Source organism: Elephantulus edwardii, unplaced genomic scaffold, assembly GCF_000299155.1.
Source record: "Elephantulus edwardii isolate Elephantulus edwardi_28Jun2011 unplaced genomic scaffold, EleEdw1.0 scaffold00029, whole genome shotgun sequence".
NCBI lineage: Eukaryota > Metazoa > Chordata > Mammalia > Macroscelidea > Macroscelididae > Elephantulus > Elephantulus edwardii.
In genome coordinates, this window is record NW_006399779.1 from 15,536,824 (window position 1) to 15,553,013 (window position 16,190).

The 16,190-nt window shown below is 42.7% G+C and overlaps 1 protein-coding gene across 1 annotated transcript in view; it reads left to right on the forward strand.

Annotated features, from left to right (window-relative positions):
* PRR5L (proline rich 5 like) overlaps positions 1-16,190 on the forward strand; it is an 87,157-nt gene that overhangs the window by 19,620 nt on the left and 51,347 nt on the right. Inside the window, exon 3 of the mRNA XM_006883763.1 lies at positions 10,660-10,708. Within this exon, the coding sequence (XP_006883825.1) occupies positions 10,660-10,708 (49 nt within the window). The remainder of the gene's footprint in view (positions 1-10,659; positions 10,709-16,190) is intronic.

The following is a 16,190-nucleotide window of genomic DNA, read 5'->3' on the forward strand; positions in this document are numbered from 1 at the left end:
TTGGGAACAGAGAAGAAGAATCGGTAGTTGGAAAATATGGGCTTGGTGACAGAAATGAAGCTGGAGATAGAATGTTAGATAGTAAGTTACGAAATCATTGCTCCTGTGTGGTGCATAGTATTCTGTCATGTGACTGTTTCATAATTTCTCAATCCATTACGTGTGATTGGGCATTTGGGCTCTTTTCATGTCTTGCAATGGTAAATAATGCTGCTATGAACACTGGTGTGTAAATCTCTGTTTGGGCCTCAATTTGCATTGTCTCAGGGTAGATTTCAAGTAGTGGAATAGCTGGGTCATATGGAATTTCTATGTTTGCGCTTTTTCAGGAATAACCAAACTGTCTTCCAGAATGTTTGTGCCATTTTACAATTCCACCAAGTGTATAAGAGTTCCTATCTCATCACATCCTCTCCAACATTTATTGCTTGCTGCCCTGCTAAATTTTTCCACTGTTACTGGGGTAAGATGATATCTCATAGTGGCTTTGATTTACATCTCTCTTACTGCCACTGATTTTGAACATTTCTTCATGTGTCTGTTGGACCTCCAGTTGTCCTCCTCTGTGAAAAGTCTTTCCATGTCTTTTGCCCATTTTATAATTGGGTTATCAATCTTTATCTTCTGGAGGAACTGTAGGATTTTGTAAACTTTTGATATGAGACCCATGTCTGAAATAGTATTGCCAAATGTTTGTTCCCAGTCAGTAGGTTTTCTTTCCATCCTGTTGGGAAAAGTTTTTGATTGGCAAAGAGATGATTAAGCTGTTGCTATATGCAGATGATATGATAGCGTACACAGAAAACCCCAAAGACTCAAAAAAAAAACCCGTCAGAGCTATTAGATCAATTTAGTAGAGTGGCAGGATACAAGATCAATATCCAAGAATCAGTGGGATTCCTCTACAGTAACAAAGAGAACACAGAGAAGGAAATCAAGAAAGCAATACCATTTACAATAGCCAACCACAAATTGAGATACTTGGGAGTGAACCTAACTAGAAACACAAAAGACCTGTACAAAAAACATGACAGAACCCTTTCATGGCTCTCTTCTGAGGCAGTCACTGAGCTTTCTGCTCTGCCTGTCCTCCCTTTGATCCCTGTCTCTCACCCATCAGAATCAAGCCCTTTTGTGGCCCTGTTCCCCTTCAAAGCCCACAGACATAGGAAGTGGAGCTGACAAGACAGCGAGGCGTGAGATCATGGCCTGTGTAACAATAGGAAGTCCTGTCCACTTTAGGTGGGGTCTCTGCTGGGCAGCCTGGGAAGGGAGCAGGCCAAGAGAAGATAGACCAGCGAGTAGTTCCCCAATTTTCTTTCTTATCATGGCTCCTTCTGACTTCTAAATGAACTTCGTGCCCTGTTTCCCTTTTTGGTTAGGTCCCCTGGGACCATTACCTTCTCCTTGCTCTCGGGTGCCCAACTTCCTTCCCCTTCCAGCTCAGTGGCCTTCTGGTGGCAGAAGTAGAGGTGTAGGTGGGAAGGAAGGTAAAGATGAACTCACTTGTGCTTCCCAGCGAATTTGTAGAGAACGGTTTCCCCAGTTGTGGTGAAAACTGTGTGAAATTGTTCACTACTGAGCAGTCTGTAAGCACAAGGAAGCCTGTGGTTAACTGCTGAGTTCTGTTTTCAAATGAAACTTAATGAGGAAGTCCAACATGTACAACAGGTAAAATTGGAGTGCATCGAGCAGGTGGTTGACTGTGGTGGTTAACTACAGAATTATGTTTTCAAATGAAGCCTTATAAGGAAGTCCAGCATATACAGCAAATAAAACTAGAGTGAACCAAGCAGGAAAGTTGCACCCATTCACTCCCGAGGCCCAGCAAGCTTTCCCCCAGATTCTGCTGCACTTTTTAACTCTTTTATCAGGTGGGCTGCCCCTAGTACCCAGTTCCCTCCATGAGTTTCACTTTGGTGCTTTATCCTAGGTTTTGTTGTTGTTGTTCATTGCCTTCAAGTTGAGCACGACTCATAGTGACTCTATGAACAAAAGGCCTGAATCCCCTCAGCAACTATCGACATTTATCAAAGTTCATAGAGTTTCTGGAGGCGAGTTGTTTAGGAAGTGGATGCCACTCCTGCTTCCAAACATGTCATAGTATGTTACTGTTCTTATGTGCCAGTGAATCACTTGTGATGTATAGCAATCCTATGTACAGCAGCTCTGAACTGTTCCCTGTCCTGAGCCAGTCTCGCTAATTCTGGCACACCAACCTCCATTGCCCCAGTCACTGTATCAATCCATCTCATCCGAGGTCTTCCTCTTCTGTGCTGTCCGTCCACCCTTCCGAGTATGATGTTCTTTTCCAAGGACCAATCTCCCCTGGCAGTGTGCTGAAAGTGAGTGAGGCAGAGCTTCAAAATCCTAGCCTCCAAGGAAAGACTTTGTTTCATCCTCTCCAAGACAGACCTATTTGTTATCCTAGGTTTAGCAAATACTAATTCAACTAGCCAGACAAAACATAGCAGAACACAGAAAACAGTGGGCATGAAGCTGATTCCAACTTGTTGAGGTGACGGCATGTTTATCAGCATAGAACTGTCCTCTTTGCATTGGCTGAGCTTTCAGATGTAGATGGCTATACTTTTCTTCCAAAGTGCCCCAGAGTAGACTTGAACTACCAACCTTTTGGTCAGAATCTGAGCAAATGATTTGTACCTCTAGGGGATCCCTTGGAGTTAGAAAGACCTGAGTATTACTGTAATTACCATCACTTGCTGAGCCTTCTGTGTGCCAGGCCTTATTCTAGGATCTTGACAATTAACTGGTTCAAGTCCTTGCAGTAACTGTGAAACAGGTATTCTTATCCCAATTTCTATTTGAGGAAATAGAAGTTATCAGGGACTTGCTCAGGATATTATTTGTCATCACTGTTAAGTTCAAGATTCAGAACTCTGCAAACATCTCCAAATACTGTTTTCAACTAGATGTCCTTACCATATGCTGTCATGTGTCCTTGTTCAAGTTATTTAATGACTTCTGTGCATTGGTTCCTCTACACAGAAATAGTAAGCATGCTACCTCACTTATTTATACTACCTTTTGATTATTTTAATTATTAAGGCATTGGTTCTTGCCTGAGGGCCACAGAAAGTGATGCTACCAAGCCAAAGGTGGCTGACTTTAATCTGTGGCACTCAGGCCTGGTTTTAATTGGTTTTGGTCAAACAATTGTTTGTTTAGTTGTTTAGTGCTAAGTTGTATAGCACTGGTCTGTCCATTCGCTGTACAGAGGTAACTCATGGTTGCTGTGATGCTAAACACTGTGACACTGGTGTGTCAAATGAGATGATGGTTACCCATGGTGAACAATATTTGGTGGAGCTCCCTGATTAAAACAAGCTTGGAAGGAAGAGTGGCATCCATTTCTGAAATAGCTTGCCTGCGGAAATGATGAACATGGATAAACAATGAAAATTATACAAGTGTTCAGACCTTTCATTCATAGGGTTGCTATGAGTCACCTACAACTCGACGACACTTAACAAGAACAAACAGCAAACATTGGTGAAAACTAGGCAGTCTCTTCCTGTTAATATGGTCTTATTCCTGTTGATTAAGCCATGGAAACCCAATGGAAAGTCCCTATGCGTCAGAATTGGCTCAATTACACTGAGATGACGTTGAACAGATTTTGGTGGCACCGCATACAAAGAAAGACTAGGAGGAAAGGCCTGGTATCTGCCCAGAGGATCCCATCAGTCCCATCTGCACTGCACCGTGGAGATGGTATGGAAGTGGCAGTGTTTCATTGCACTGTGCATGATGTCACCATGAATTGGAGGCCAAATGGATACCAGCTAGCAACATAACAACAATGATTGTGTTTTAGACGGAAATGAGGAAACACATTTAAGTTATTAAAACAACATCTTAAATCTAGTAGATATTTAATATACTTTATCTGAGTGTTGGAGTTGAGGGGTTAGACTCTATTTTAGCAGCCTTGTAAAAAGACGTGAGGGTGGCATGAAGACAGTATATCTGACCTTTACTAACTCCCCGAGGGGGAACTGCCCTCATCAAGAATATCCACAATACAAACCAATTCCCATGAGGTCAGACATGTCTCTCTCACTCCCCCACATCTCTACTAATTCCGTCTACAGTCCTACTAACCTACCTGGTCTGGAATCCATTGCAGCAGCTACACAGACCTCACAAAACCATACAACTATAGAATTTATTAGTGAAGTTAACAAGTTACAGTCCAAATTGACAACAGGGTAAAATTTCTCAATCCAGATAGTTTGCAGAACCGATGTAGTCTTATTCCTGCTGATTATGTCATTTCGCTCCCACTCCCACTCAGTTCTCCAGCAAGATTAGGTGAAGAACCCTTGCTCTGGCTCCATGGAGCAGCAGTTCCAGGTTGACTTAGTCTCACACTGGGTCTATAGTTCACATTGGGCCTATGGATCACATTAAGCCTATGATTCACATTGGGTCTATGTGTTCACATTGGGTCTGTGGTTCACTCTGGGCGTGTGGCTCACACTGGGTCTATGGCGCACACTGGGTCCATAGTTCACACTGGGGTCCGTGGCTCACACTGGGTCCATAGCTCACACTGGGGTCCGTGGCTCACATTGGGTCTATAGTTCTCTTCTGCAGTTGCTGATGCTTCCCTGTAGGCTCTGGTCAGACTCGCATGGGAATCTCTGGCCCCGAAGAATACATGATGCAATCAGTTTCTACTGCTGTTTTCTTTCTGGTAGTGGGAGTCCCAAATTTCTGCCATTGAACCTGTTCAGTTTATATCTAACAGAATGGCAAAATTTACCAATCCTCTTGTAGGTAGGCTAACACATCCTATTTGCATGTTCCTGCCTGGTCACGTTCTTGAGGCACAGTCAAGAACAATAGGGTAGGAAAGCCATTTTGAACAGTAGACCCACTACACCACAAACTTGCCTCCACAAGTGCTTTTTAGAGAAGAAACATTGGGAAAGGATGAGAAAAAAGGAAGAGAGGGATTGCATTCACATGGCACAACAAATTTATTTAAATATATATGATAAGGGATACAGTAAAAGATCTACTAAAAGTCGATTGTGTTTGGGACTAACATTCTTCTAAGTGGTAGAGCACTTGTCTGTCAATTTGCTGTACTGAGGTAACTTGGGGTTGCTGTGATGCTAAACACTGTGTCACTGGTGTGTCAAATGTGATAATGGTTACCCATGGTGGACAGTATTTGGTGGATCTCCCAGATGAAGACAGGCTTGTAAGCAGGAGTGGCATCCACTTTCTAAACAACATGTCTCAGGAAACTCCATGAACTTAGAGAAATGATAATGGCTATAGAACAGGATTCAGGTCTTTTGTTCATAGGGTCACTAGGAATCATCTTCGACTCGATGTCAGCTAACAATAACAATATCTCTCTGCTTCAGAAGTTTCCATTTCTTCCCAAAGACAGCTAATATTACACTAGTTTACTGGGTAACCTTCCAAAGTTTCTTTATGCATATATAAATCCAAACCCACTTCTGGTAAGTCACTTCTGATTCAGTCACTTTTTAAAGAAAAAATTTTGAATGAAAGTTTACAAATCCTACTGGGTTTTCATTCAATCATCCATACATAGAAATTTTCATTATTTATAATTGATTAGTTAATTAATGACAATGACTAATCAAACTCTAGGCCATACATGTTTACTGGAGGACTGCTCATCTTTCTCTTGGGGAGTAGCTGTTATCGTCAAACCCTCAATCTCGTAGTTAACTGCCCAACACATTACACACTATGCCACTAGGGCTCCATTAAGCAATATGAAGATGTAATCTTACTTTTCTCCTCCTTTATCCTAAAGATGAATATTGTAGGTAGTTTGACACCTTGCATTTTTCATGCAATTTAACAGATCTTTTCATGAGTGAATAGAGCACTTCTTTACCTGTTTTGGTAAACATAACATAGGATCCCACTGTATAGATGAATGAAAATTTATTTTATTAGTGCTTTATTGGTGCACATTTATGATGATTCCTAAATTTTGCTGCAAGACAAACCTCAGTACAGTATATGAAGTTATTCTGTAGCACATTTAAGCAAAAATAAGCTTCACCAGAAGATTACTTTTCAAGGGACAGAGCAGCCAACTGATTTTCACACCCAGAATGATTAGCCTTTACTTAAATGGCCAGGCAGGGTCTGTTCTCTTTAGGTAATTGTGCATAAGAGCACCTAACAATAGCTCGGCTGAGGTATGGAACTTGAGCTTTGATAGGGGGCCAAAGTGTGGGTCTTTCACAATACTTGGCTTTCATCCATTGTGTCTAAACTCTATACACAGTAGTTGCTGGTTCCTTTTAGGACAAGACTGGGTAATCACAATGAATGTGGTTGATTCTTGGTTGTCTTCTTTCAATTCTTATCAGTCATCATCTTATCACCAGTAATATGGTTGCTTGTTGCTTCCGTGTCCTTTTTGTGCTGATTCTTTGTGTTTGCTGAGACACTTGCTTCAAGTGGATTCTTCAGCTCTGTAATCAGTAGCTTTCTGTCTGAGACTCTGTGTGGAATTCTGTTGAATCTTGGCTTTGGCTGTGATTTGCTACAGCCTTGGTGCCCATCACAGTCTTGTTGCTGTGATGTCAATATCTGGAGGGCACACACTCTTTCTGTTCTCTTTGACCCATTGTGGGTAGAGGGCAGCTCTAAAACTCCAAAGACTGGAGTCCGAGGCATTTGTTAATGAATTCTTTACCTGGTAGCATCTCAGCGCTCCTTGGGCACCAATGTTAAATGTCCTGGGACAATGATCACATGTTTTATTGTGCCCAGGTCTGAATCATTGTTCCTGAATTCATACAGTATCCTCTACTTTGTTCCTAAGGGGGATTCATTAGTTCTTGACCTAGAAGGTCCACCCACACCCCTGATAGATTTGTCTTTGCGTTCTATCTGAAATATGTTCTCGAGGACAGTATTTTCTCTGCATGTTCTAAAACCAATTCTATGGGTGTTATTGGAACTCATAACAACATTTGCCCGGCATCTTAAGTACTAACATATGCTTGGATAACTCTCCTTTAAGTAACTTGTTATTCCTACCTGCCATCAGGCCCCTAATTCCTAACAACTCCATGCTCAATGGAACGAAAAGCTATGCAGCCCTATGCCATTCCATTATATATTCCATTATACATTGAATTTTAGTGTTCCATGGCATTTTTACTGGCTTATTTTCAGAATTAGATCGCCAGGTCTTTCCTCCTGTTCTGTCTTAGCTTGGAAGCTCTGCTAAAACCTGTTCATCTTACTGGGTTTTTATTTTGTTTTGTTTTTTATCTGAGTCAGAACTGAGGCATAACTGACCCTCCAGGGGTTTTACAGAGGCAGAAATCACACAGGAGAAAATAGCCCATCTGTCTCCTACACAGCAGCTAGTGGATTCAAACCATGTACCTTTGAGTTGGCAGCACAGTTCCTTACCACTAAGCCACCAGAGCTCCCTTTTGAGCACTTCTGCACTCTTAGATGGTTGGTTCCTGGGCTGGGCATAGAACCTGAGGAAGAAACGAATTCTACACCCAAGCACCAGCAACCCAGCTCATTGATGAAAAACTCAAAACAGCACCTCACACTCATTGCCACTGAGTCAGCACAACTCGTAACTGGCCCTCCAATGGGTTTTCCAAGGCTGTAAATCACACAGGAGTAGTTTGCTCTTCTTTTCCCCTTAGAGCCGCAGGTGGATTTGAACCACCAGAGATTCTCTGCGTGTGGGTTAGCAGCATAGCCCCTTATGGACTAGGCTGCCAGATCTCCTTGTTAGAACTTTAGAAACACTCCCTAACAAAGGCCTTGTGGCCACTGCCATGTCTCAAATCCAGAGACAAATAAGCCTAACTATGGACTGATCTTTCCATTCAGTAGAAATAAAGCATGGCTTCTCTGCAGACAGTTTTTTGAGTTTTTTTATTTTTAAAAACTTTTTTATTATTAATGAATTTTTTAATGCTACATGTATATATTTTCACAGCATATCCTTTCCATTTAATTTCCCCCCCATTCATTCATTGTTGCACATTTTCTTTCCTGCCTACCCGTCTCCCCCAGTTTTTTTCTCTTTGAAGAAAAAAATTCTTTCATTGTTATACAATCCCCTCCCTCAAGTCCACAGTCCACTTTATATGCATTTCTTTTTCTGTAATCTTGTCATGAAAATATTACCTAATCCTATATTCCTTTTCCTCTCCTGCGCAGGAGAGGAAGGCCCTCTATGAGGTGGATTGATTCAGTGACTGGGATAATTGGGATGGGAGTGTCAGAGACAGTGCGATTGGCACAGGACAGAGCGGAGTTTAGGGCTGTTGTACATAGGGTCGCTATGAGTCGCAGGCGACTCGACGGCACATAACAACAACAACAACATATTCCTTTTAAACAATTCTCTCCCTCATCTGTTTGAGACTTCCTGGCGGCGGCAAGGACTTTGTTAAGGGATATTTCTCCCTCCAGTGGTCAGAGGCATTCTCCCTGACTCTTCTTTTCAAGGCTTTATTTGGGGAAGCCAGCTAGGTTTCTCTTTCCTGTCTGAGAGATGCATCTACCGTCCCCCCACCCTGCAACTCTTAATCAACATCTTGGAGCTCGGTGGCTGCTGAAGGCTCCCCTGGCTTTGATCAGACTAGCCTACATCTGGGCAGTGGTGTTGAGGGGTTGGTCTTTCAGGAACCAGTCATAAAGTAGGCTTATAACATGCATTGTGCACAGTAGACTTATTTTCTATCACGGGGGACAAGGAAGGCAGTTTCCTAGCTCAGTATATGTTTGTAGCTTTCCGGTACCGAAATGCAGACAAATGCGGATTTGTCTCTCTCCTTCTGTCTCAGTCCTTTTTGTTCTGTATTCTGCGCATAACAATATCTTGCTGTAACCTCCTGTTTATCCTTTAGCAACATGTGGGAACGTGTTTGGGGGGGAGGTCAGTGCCTTGAAGGGGCTGTCAGTAGCTTGCGTGTTTGCTCCTTAATAACTGTAGCTGGCGGCGTGCGTAAATGAAACCACTGCAGGAACTTCCTCCCCAGGGAAGCCACTGGGTCTGGGGAGCCAGTTATTCTTGTTTGGGGCTCCCTTGCCTTGTTTGGATAAAAATGTGAGAAAGAAAAAAAAGAAAAAAATGTGAGAAAGAGCAGGAAGGATGATGGTTCTACGATTTGTCACAGGAAGAAGGAGTTCTGGTACCCAAACCCCTTATTTCTTACTTTCTTAAGCACTGTAGACTTTGCAGTTACCTCCTGTATATATTTATTACCAGGATCTTTGGTGGCATTGTATGTAAAGTGGTGAAATGTTGGGCTGGTAACTAAAAGATTGGTTGTTCGAATCCATCAGCTGTTCCCAGGGACAGAAATGGACAGTCTTCTCCTCTAAAGATTTACAGTCTTGGAAACCCGAGGAGAGTCACTAGGAGTCAGAATCTACTTGACAGCGCTGGGTTTTGTTTTGACTTGGTCTTTATTGACACATTCATTCTCCACTGCCTCCCTGAGGAATATAATCTCTGCAAGACCAACACCTTGTCTTCTTGTTCACCTTTGACTTCTTAGGCTGGAAATGTCTGGAGCCAATCAGGCAGCTCTTTAAAGTGTGGGCTGCATGAATCAATCCTTCTATCTTCTGACCTATGACCTTTGTGAGGACTGCCTCATCCATTCCCTTGACGACATTGGCCGGGCGACCTAAAACATCACACTGAGGTGTTGATTTCAAGGCTGATCATCTTGGATCCAGGAGAGACAACAGGGTTCTGGCAGTGGTTGTTGTTGTCAGGTGTGATATCAAGTTGGCTGAGACTTGTAGCAACCCTGTGGACAGCAGAGTGAAGCCCTGCCCAAGCTTGGGGGGGCCTCATCACCTCTGTGGTGCTAAGGCCCTCCTCTGGGCAGCCGGCCACCTTGCTAAGCCACTTCGCCCAGCATCTTCCTCTCTTTTGCTGGTTCTCTACTTCACCTCACATGATGTCTTTCTGCAGGGCCTGGCCCTCACTGCTAACGTTCCCAAAGAATGCCTGGCAAAGTCCTACGCATTCTGGCTGTGTGTCTTTCAAGTCAAATTTCTTTGTTCCTTTGGAAGTCCATAGTCTAGTCAGTATTCTTCAGCAGGATACTAGTGAAGATGTTAAATTGGCAGACAGTCTGGGCTCATATCTTATCTCTGTTGCTGACATGATTGGGAAACATCGGTGAACCTCAATTGATACATCTATACAGAAGAGTAGATTGCTGTCCTCACTCTTGCTAGCCCTTGGCTGAGGAAAGAAAGGAGCTCATGTGTAGTGGATCAAAGTGCTGCTTAAACAATGAAGAGTTTTGGAAACGAAGAGAATGAAAAGTTGTGGTCTTTCTGACCCTCGCTTTTCTGGTCTGTATGCAGGCATGTTCGCTGGCGCACCACTTCCAACTCTGTTAGAATTAAGTGCTCAATTGTCCCTTTCAGGTGTTCCCTTTGCTGAGTGAACCAGGGAGTGGTTCCCTGCTAGGATGCCCAGCGGCCCAATTCCCTGTTAATGCTGGTACAGAGCAAGGGTAACCAGGACCTTGGAAAAGCATGCCCTCCTCTTCACCTGACCACTCCCCCCCTGGCTTATGGGTGAACAAATCACTACCAGCTGTACCATTTGTGTTTTTCTCTCCCCAGGAGGCTGCTCAAGAGTGAACTCGGATCGTTCATCACAGACTACTTCCAGGTAAGCTGTGTGGAGCTGCGCATTAGTTACTACTGTGCACGTAGGTACATGTATCTGAAGGAACAGCCTGGAAAGTCCACCAGCACCCCAGAGCTCCAGGTACAGAGCCCCATCTATGTGCTGACAGCTGCAGGGTGGCCACTGCCTAGAAGTACAGGACAGGCCTGCTCCCTGCTTTCCTGCAGACTATAGCCTTCAACAGTGAGCCAAGGCCTTTTGCTCTGAGGATCCCTTTGCATTCTTCAAAAGGACTATTTGGAGAGAACTTTTGTGGCCTAGTGGCAAGAAGGTGCACTGCAATCCCAGAGGTGAGCAGTTCCAATTCACCAGCTACTCTGCTGGAGAAGGAGGGGCAATCTCCTCCTGTACCAGTCAGATCCGATTTGACGGTATACACAAAATAATAATAGTAGTACTATTTAGGGCAGGGGAGAAATGATAATAATAAAAGTACTATTTGGGGCAAGGGAGAAATTTATCTTGGAAGAAATGTAGCCTGGGTGCTCCCCAGAAGCAAAGATAATAAAACTTTGTCTCATATACTTTGAGCGTGTTATCAGGAAGGACCAGTCTTTGGGAAAAGGTAGCATGCTTGGCAATGTGGAGTCTCTTTTTCCCCTTTAGAAAAATACTCTTAATGAGATGGATTGACACAGTGCCAGCAGTGATGGATTTGAGCATGGTGGTGAAAATGAGGCTGGTCCAGGATTGAGCAAAGATCCGATCTGTTGTTCATAGTGTTACTATGAGTTAACGTGAACTCAGTGGCATTTAGCAACAGCAGCAGCGTGTGTGTGTGTGTGTGTGTGTGTGTGTGTGTGTGTGTAAATGTTATACCTCTATATATTTTTTCAGTGGTTTATTCTGTATTGGGAGAGTGAGGGGCACCACCCTCACTGCACAGCCTGTTCATTGGCATTGCTTCCTAACTCCTGCGGCTTCATCCCGTTCAGCAGCTCTGGCGGGCTGGAGAATGGTTCAAGGTGGAGGGCCTCAGAGGTGCCATCTTCCCAGAAGGCCAGCTCCACTGTGGCCGGGGGCCCTGGGGTCTCGCCATCTGACTGGTGAAGCCACAGTCGCCCAGCATCTTGGTGTCCTCCAGGAGCTGGTCGTCCTTGTACAGACACTGCTCGTCAGGTGACCTCTCTAAGATGCCCTCTGTGACACCCTTCAGCTTGAACGTGATGCTTGAGTCCTTGGTGGCAGTGAAGATAGTGGTCTTGTGGGGCTGAATCATCAGAAACACATCCATCATGGTGGTTGGCTCTACCCTCGATTTGTCTATCTATGTGTTTTTATTTTATTTTTTTTAAATTTTTTGGTGTGTACTGTCAAATCAGATCTGACTGGTACAAGAGGAGATTGCCTCTCCTTCTCCAGCAGAGCATCTGGTGGATTCGAAACGCTCACCTCGTGCAGATTCTTGCCACTAGACCACCAGAGCTCACATATCTATATATTTTTAGAAGCAGCTTTCATGGCCTAGTGGTTAAGGCATTGCATTGCCAACCCCAAGGCACATGATTCAGACATGCCAGCTACCATGTGGGGAGAAAGATGGACAGTCTTCTCCTGTGTGATTAACTCCCTCTAAAAACCCACTGAAAGGTCAGCTGTGAGTCAGTCCTGACTCCACAGAGCATGACAACAACAACAACAACATACTTTTATGGACGGAGTAGTCACATTTATTTCAAATAAAAATTTATATTGGCTGCCTCAAATGTAAGAGAAAAGTAATAGTTACGAGAATGGTTAAATTTTCAGTGTTTGTAACAATGAGATATGGACCTAGTAAGCCTTTAAAATGATTTTTAAAAAGCAGCTATAAGCATACTTATGTAATAATATTTTTTCTTTTGTTACTTAAATCAAAGTTTTATTGAAAATGTATAATGTCACAGGATTTTGCTTCTCCTACCTTTTGCCACTAATAGGGCCCACATGCAGTAGGTTGATAACATACGAATTTTATGACAATAGTCTATGGTGAAAGCATAAGTGTCTCACAAGACTTTAAACAGTAGAAACTTAATGTTGTTCTTGTTTACCATTGAGTCAGAACCGATCCATAGCCGAGCCTCCAGTGGGTTTTCAGAGGCAGTTGATCAATCACACAGAAGATTGCCCAACAAAATTGCATAAAAGTACAATGTCCATAACAGCCATATTTGACTTTTATTTATCTTTGTAGTATGAGGAATTAAAGGAAAAGTTCTGAAATGTATCTTAACTTGTTAAATGAGAAACCCATTACATGTGAGCGCAATAACATGTTTATTACAAACTACTTCCAAAATTTTTTAAAAAAAATAGAAAGGTGGTATTGTTTTATATTAATGTACGTCTCTATACTGGCTGGATTAACCCTTTTGAAACTTATGATACAGTGTTGTTGTTGTTGTTGATTGCCAGTGAGTCAATCACGACTCATAAAGAACCTATGAACAAAACGCCTAAAGCCTTTCTATAACTATTGTTGTTTCTCAAGTTTATAGAGTTTCCATAGGCATGTGGTTTAGGAAGTGGATGCCACTTCAGCTTTCAAGATGACACAGTAGTCGTCTATATTCTCTTACTCCAAGATTAGTGGGAAAATTGTATCCCACTTGTACTGCACAGTGCCATCTGGAGGGGCCTTGTATAATTGCATGAATATGAACAAATGAACCTCATCCCAGCAGTCTGAATCAGAGAATCCATAAGGACGTGTGTGTCCTACTGATTGCATCAAAAGCAACACCACCTTTAAATATAATTATTTCACTTCATTCAAAATACCTTCCATTACTGAAAACACATGGTTTCAACAACAAAAAAAAAAATTAAAAGCAGAGAATAATTTGCTCATGAAAGGATTAATAGAAGCTAGCTGGGGTTTCATATCTGCCTCGGCAATTTATCTGTTGTGATTTTAGACATCATGGAGTCTCTAGAGACTGGGAGTGAAAAGGCAGAGAACAGCGGAGCATTATCAGGAAAACTGTTTTAACCATTCGGATCCTTTGGAAGGGTCTGAGGATTCCCCAGAGACCCCCAAACCACTACTGAAAACAGCACTAATGAAGCCCTCCCCCTCCTCTCCTTGCTCTGTGGTCTTTCTTGTTAAGATGTAAGATGCATTTTAAAATTTTTCCTGGGAGTACATATATTGTGCGTATGAGTAGGATTTTACTGAAAAGCATGTCGTTGTTGTTGTTGTTAAATGCCATCAAGCTGTAGGTGACTCAGTGACCCTATGAACGAAAGACCTGAACACTTGTATAACTGTCATCCTTTCTCTAGGTTCATAGAGTTTCTGGAGGCAAGCTATTTTGGGAGTAGATATCACTCCTGCTTCCAAGCTTGTTTTTAATTGGGGAGCTCCACCAAACACTGTCCACCATGGGTAATCATGATAGCTTTTGACACATCAGTGTCACAGTGTTTAGCATCACAACAACCACAAGTTACCTCTGTACAGTAAGTGGACAGGCCAGGGCTATACGACCTAGAAGAATGTTTGACCACAAACAATTAAAACCAGGCCTGAGGGCCGCGGATTAGAAGTCACCCACCTTTGGCTTGGGAGCATCACTATACTTAAATTCCTCAATGAACAATCAGTTGCCACTAATTTTAAAAGACAGAATTTTTTTTAAAAAAAATTATATTTATTTACATACACTGTGTTTCATTCATGTACATTGTGCTTCACACATTCCCTCATTCACATTAGGTTTCACAGAATTGTTTATATACAGTGTGTTTTAGAAAATCATTCACCATTAATCTGTGCCTACCATTGCCCTTACCAGAAGCGCTTGCTGCAGAAGATCAAGGACTACAGCCTCATATATGGACTGAAGCTCAACATAAAAAAAAAACAAAACAACAAAGATTCTAACCACTACACCAATTGGCAGCATCAGTATGGATGGTGAAGAGATTGAGATAGTTAACAGTTTTAATTTACTCGGCTCCACAGTCAACACTCTTGGTAACAGCAGCCAGAAAATCAAGAGACAAATTGCATTGGGAAAGTCAGCTGTGAGGGACCTCTCAAGAGTACTGAAGAGCAACTATGTCAGACTGGAGACTAAGGTGCTCCTGATCCAGGTGATAGTCTTTGCAATTATGTGCTATGCATCAGAGAGTTGGACAGTGAATAGGGTTGATAGAAAGAGAATTGATGCCTTTGAGCTGTGGTGCTGGAGAAGAGTGTTGAATATACCATGGACTGCTAGGACAACAAACAGGTTTGTCCTGGAGAGGGTGAAGCCAGAGTGTTCCCTGGAGTCAAGGATTCTGAAGCTTCATCTGGCATATTTTGGGCATGTTGCAAGGAGGGACTGGTCCTTGGAGAGAGACATCATGTTTGGCAGAGTGGAGGGGCAGTGAAGGAGAGGAAAGCCTTCGATGAGATGGATCGATTCTGTGACTGGAGAGGTGGGAATAAGAGTGTTTGAGATGGCTAGGATGGCACAGGATAGAAGAGCGTATAAAGCTCTTGTACATAGGGTCACTATGAGTTGCAAGCGACTTGATGGCACGTAACAACAACAACAACAACCATTGCCCTGTCTTTTCAGGTCCTCGTTGGCTCTTTGCCATTTCTTCAGCCCTTCTCCATCAAACTTGGCTATCCTAGTGATTTCTGCCCCCAACCTCTTGCAATTTTTTTGCCCCCTTGACCCTTGCCTTTTCCCCTTTTGGACTTTTATACATAAAGTACGGTCATTAATTGTGTTTTAATTATAAGTATCCTTTAGCCAAAGATAGCTTCTGGAAGAAAGATGGGCCATCTCCTCTTGTGTGATTTACAGCCTCTGAAAGTCTTCTAGAGGTTATGAGTTGGTTCCAACTTGACAGCAATGAATTGTTATTTGAGTTTAGCCAAGCTGTTGAGGGCAGTACATGGTAGTGGTCAAGAACGTGGACCTTAGAGTCCAGACTACCTGGTTTCAAAGCTGAGAATAAACACTTAACTAGTGGTGCAACTTTGAGCAATAGCTTTATCACTGTGCTATTTCATGTATTTTAATATCTGGAGGAAATTATGCTGGATGATGTAACTCACTCATGAAAGGGCAGTTATTATATAAGACAGTTATTAAAAAAAACTAAGGAAAGGATTACTCAGAGATAGACTCATTATTGGATAGTTAGTAGGAATGGTTAGGGAGAGACAGGGAAGTAAAAATTCATAAATAGTTGTTAGTTGTCATTGGGTCACGTGTAAATCATAGTGACCCTTTGAACAACAGATCTGAATCCTGTCCTAGCCTGTGTCATCCTCACACTTCCTGACACACTCGAGCCTGCAGTGGCAGGTACTGTGCCATTCCATCCAGTTGAGTGTCTTCCTCTCTTTTGCCAACCCTCTACCTTTCCAAGCATGATGTCCCTTTCCAAGGACTAGCCCCTCCTAATGCAGGCACTGTGTCGGAAATAGAGAATGAATTTACCAGAGTGAGGAGAAAGGCAATATACTATAAGGGAA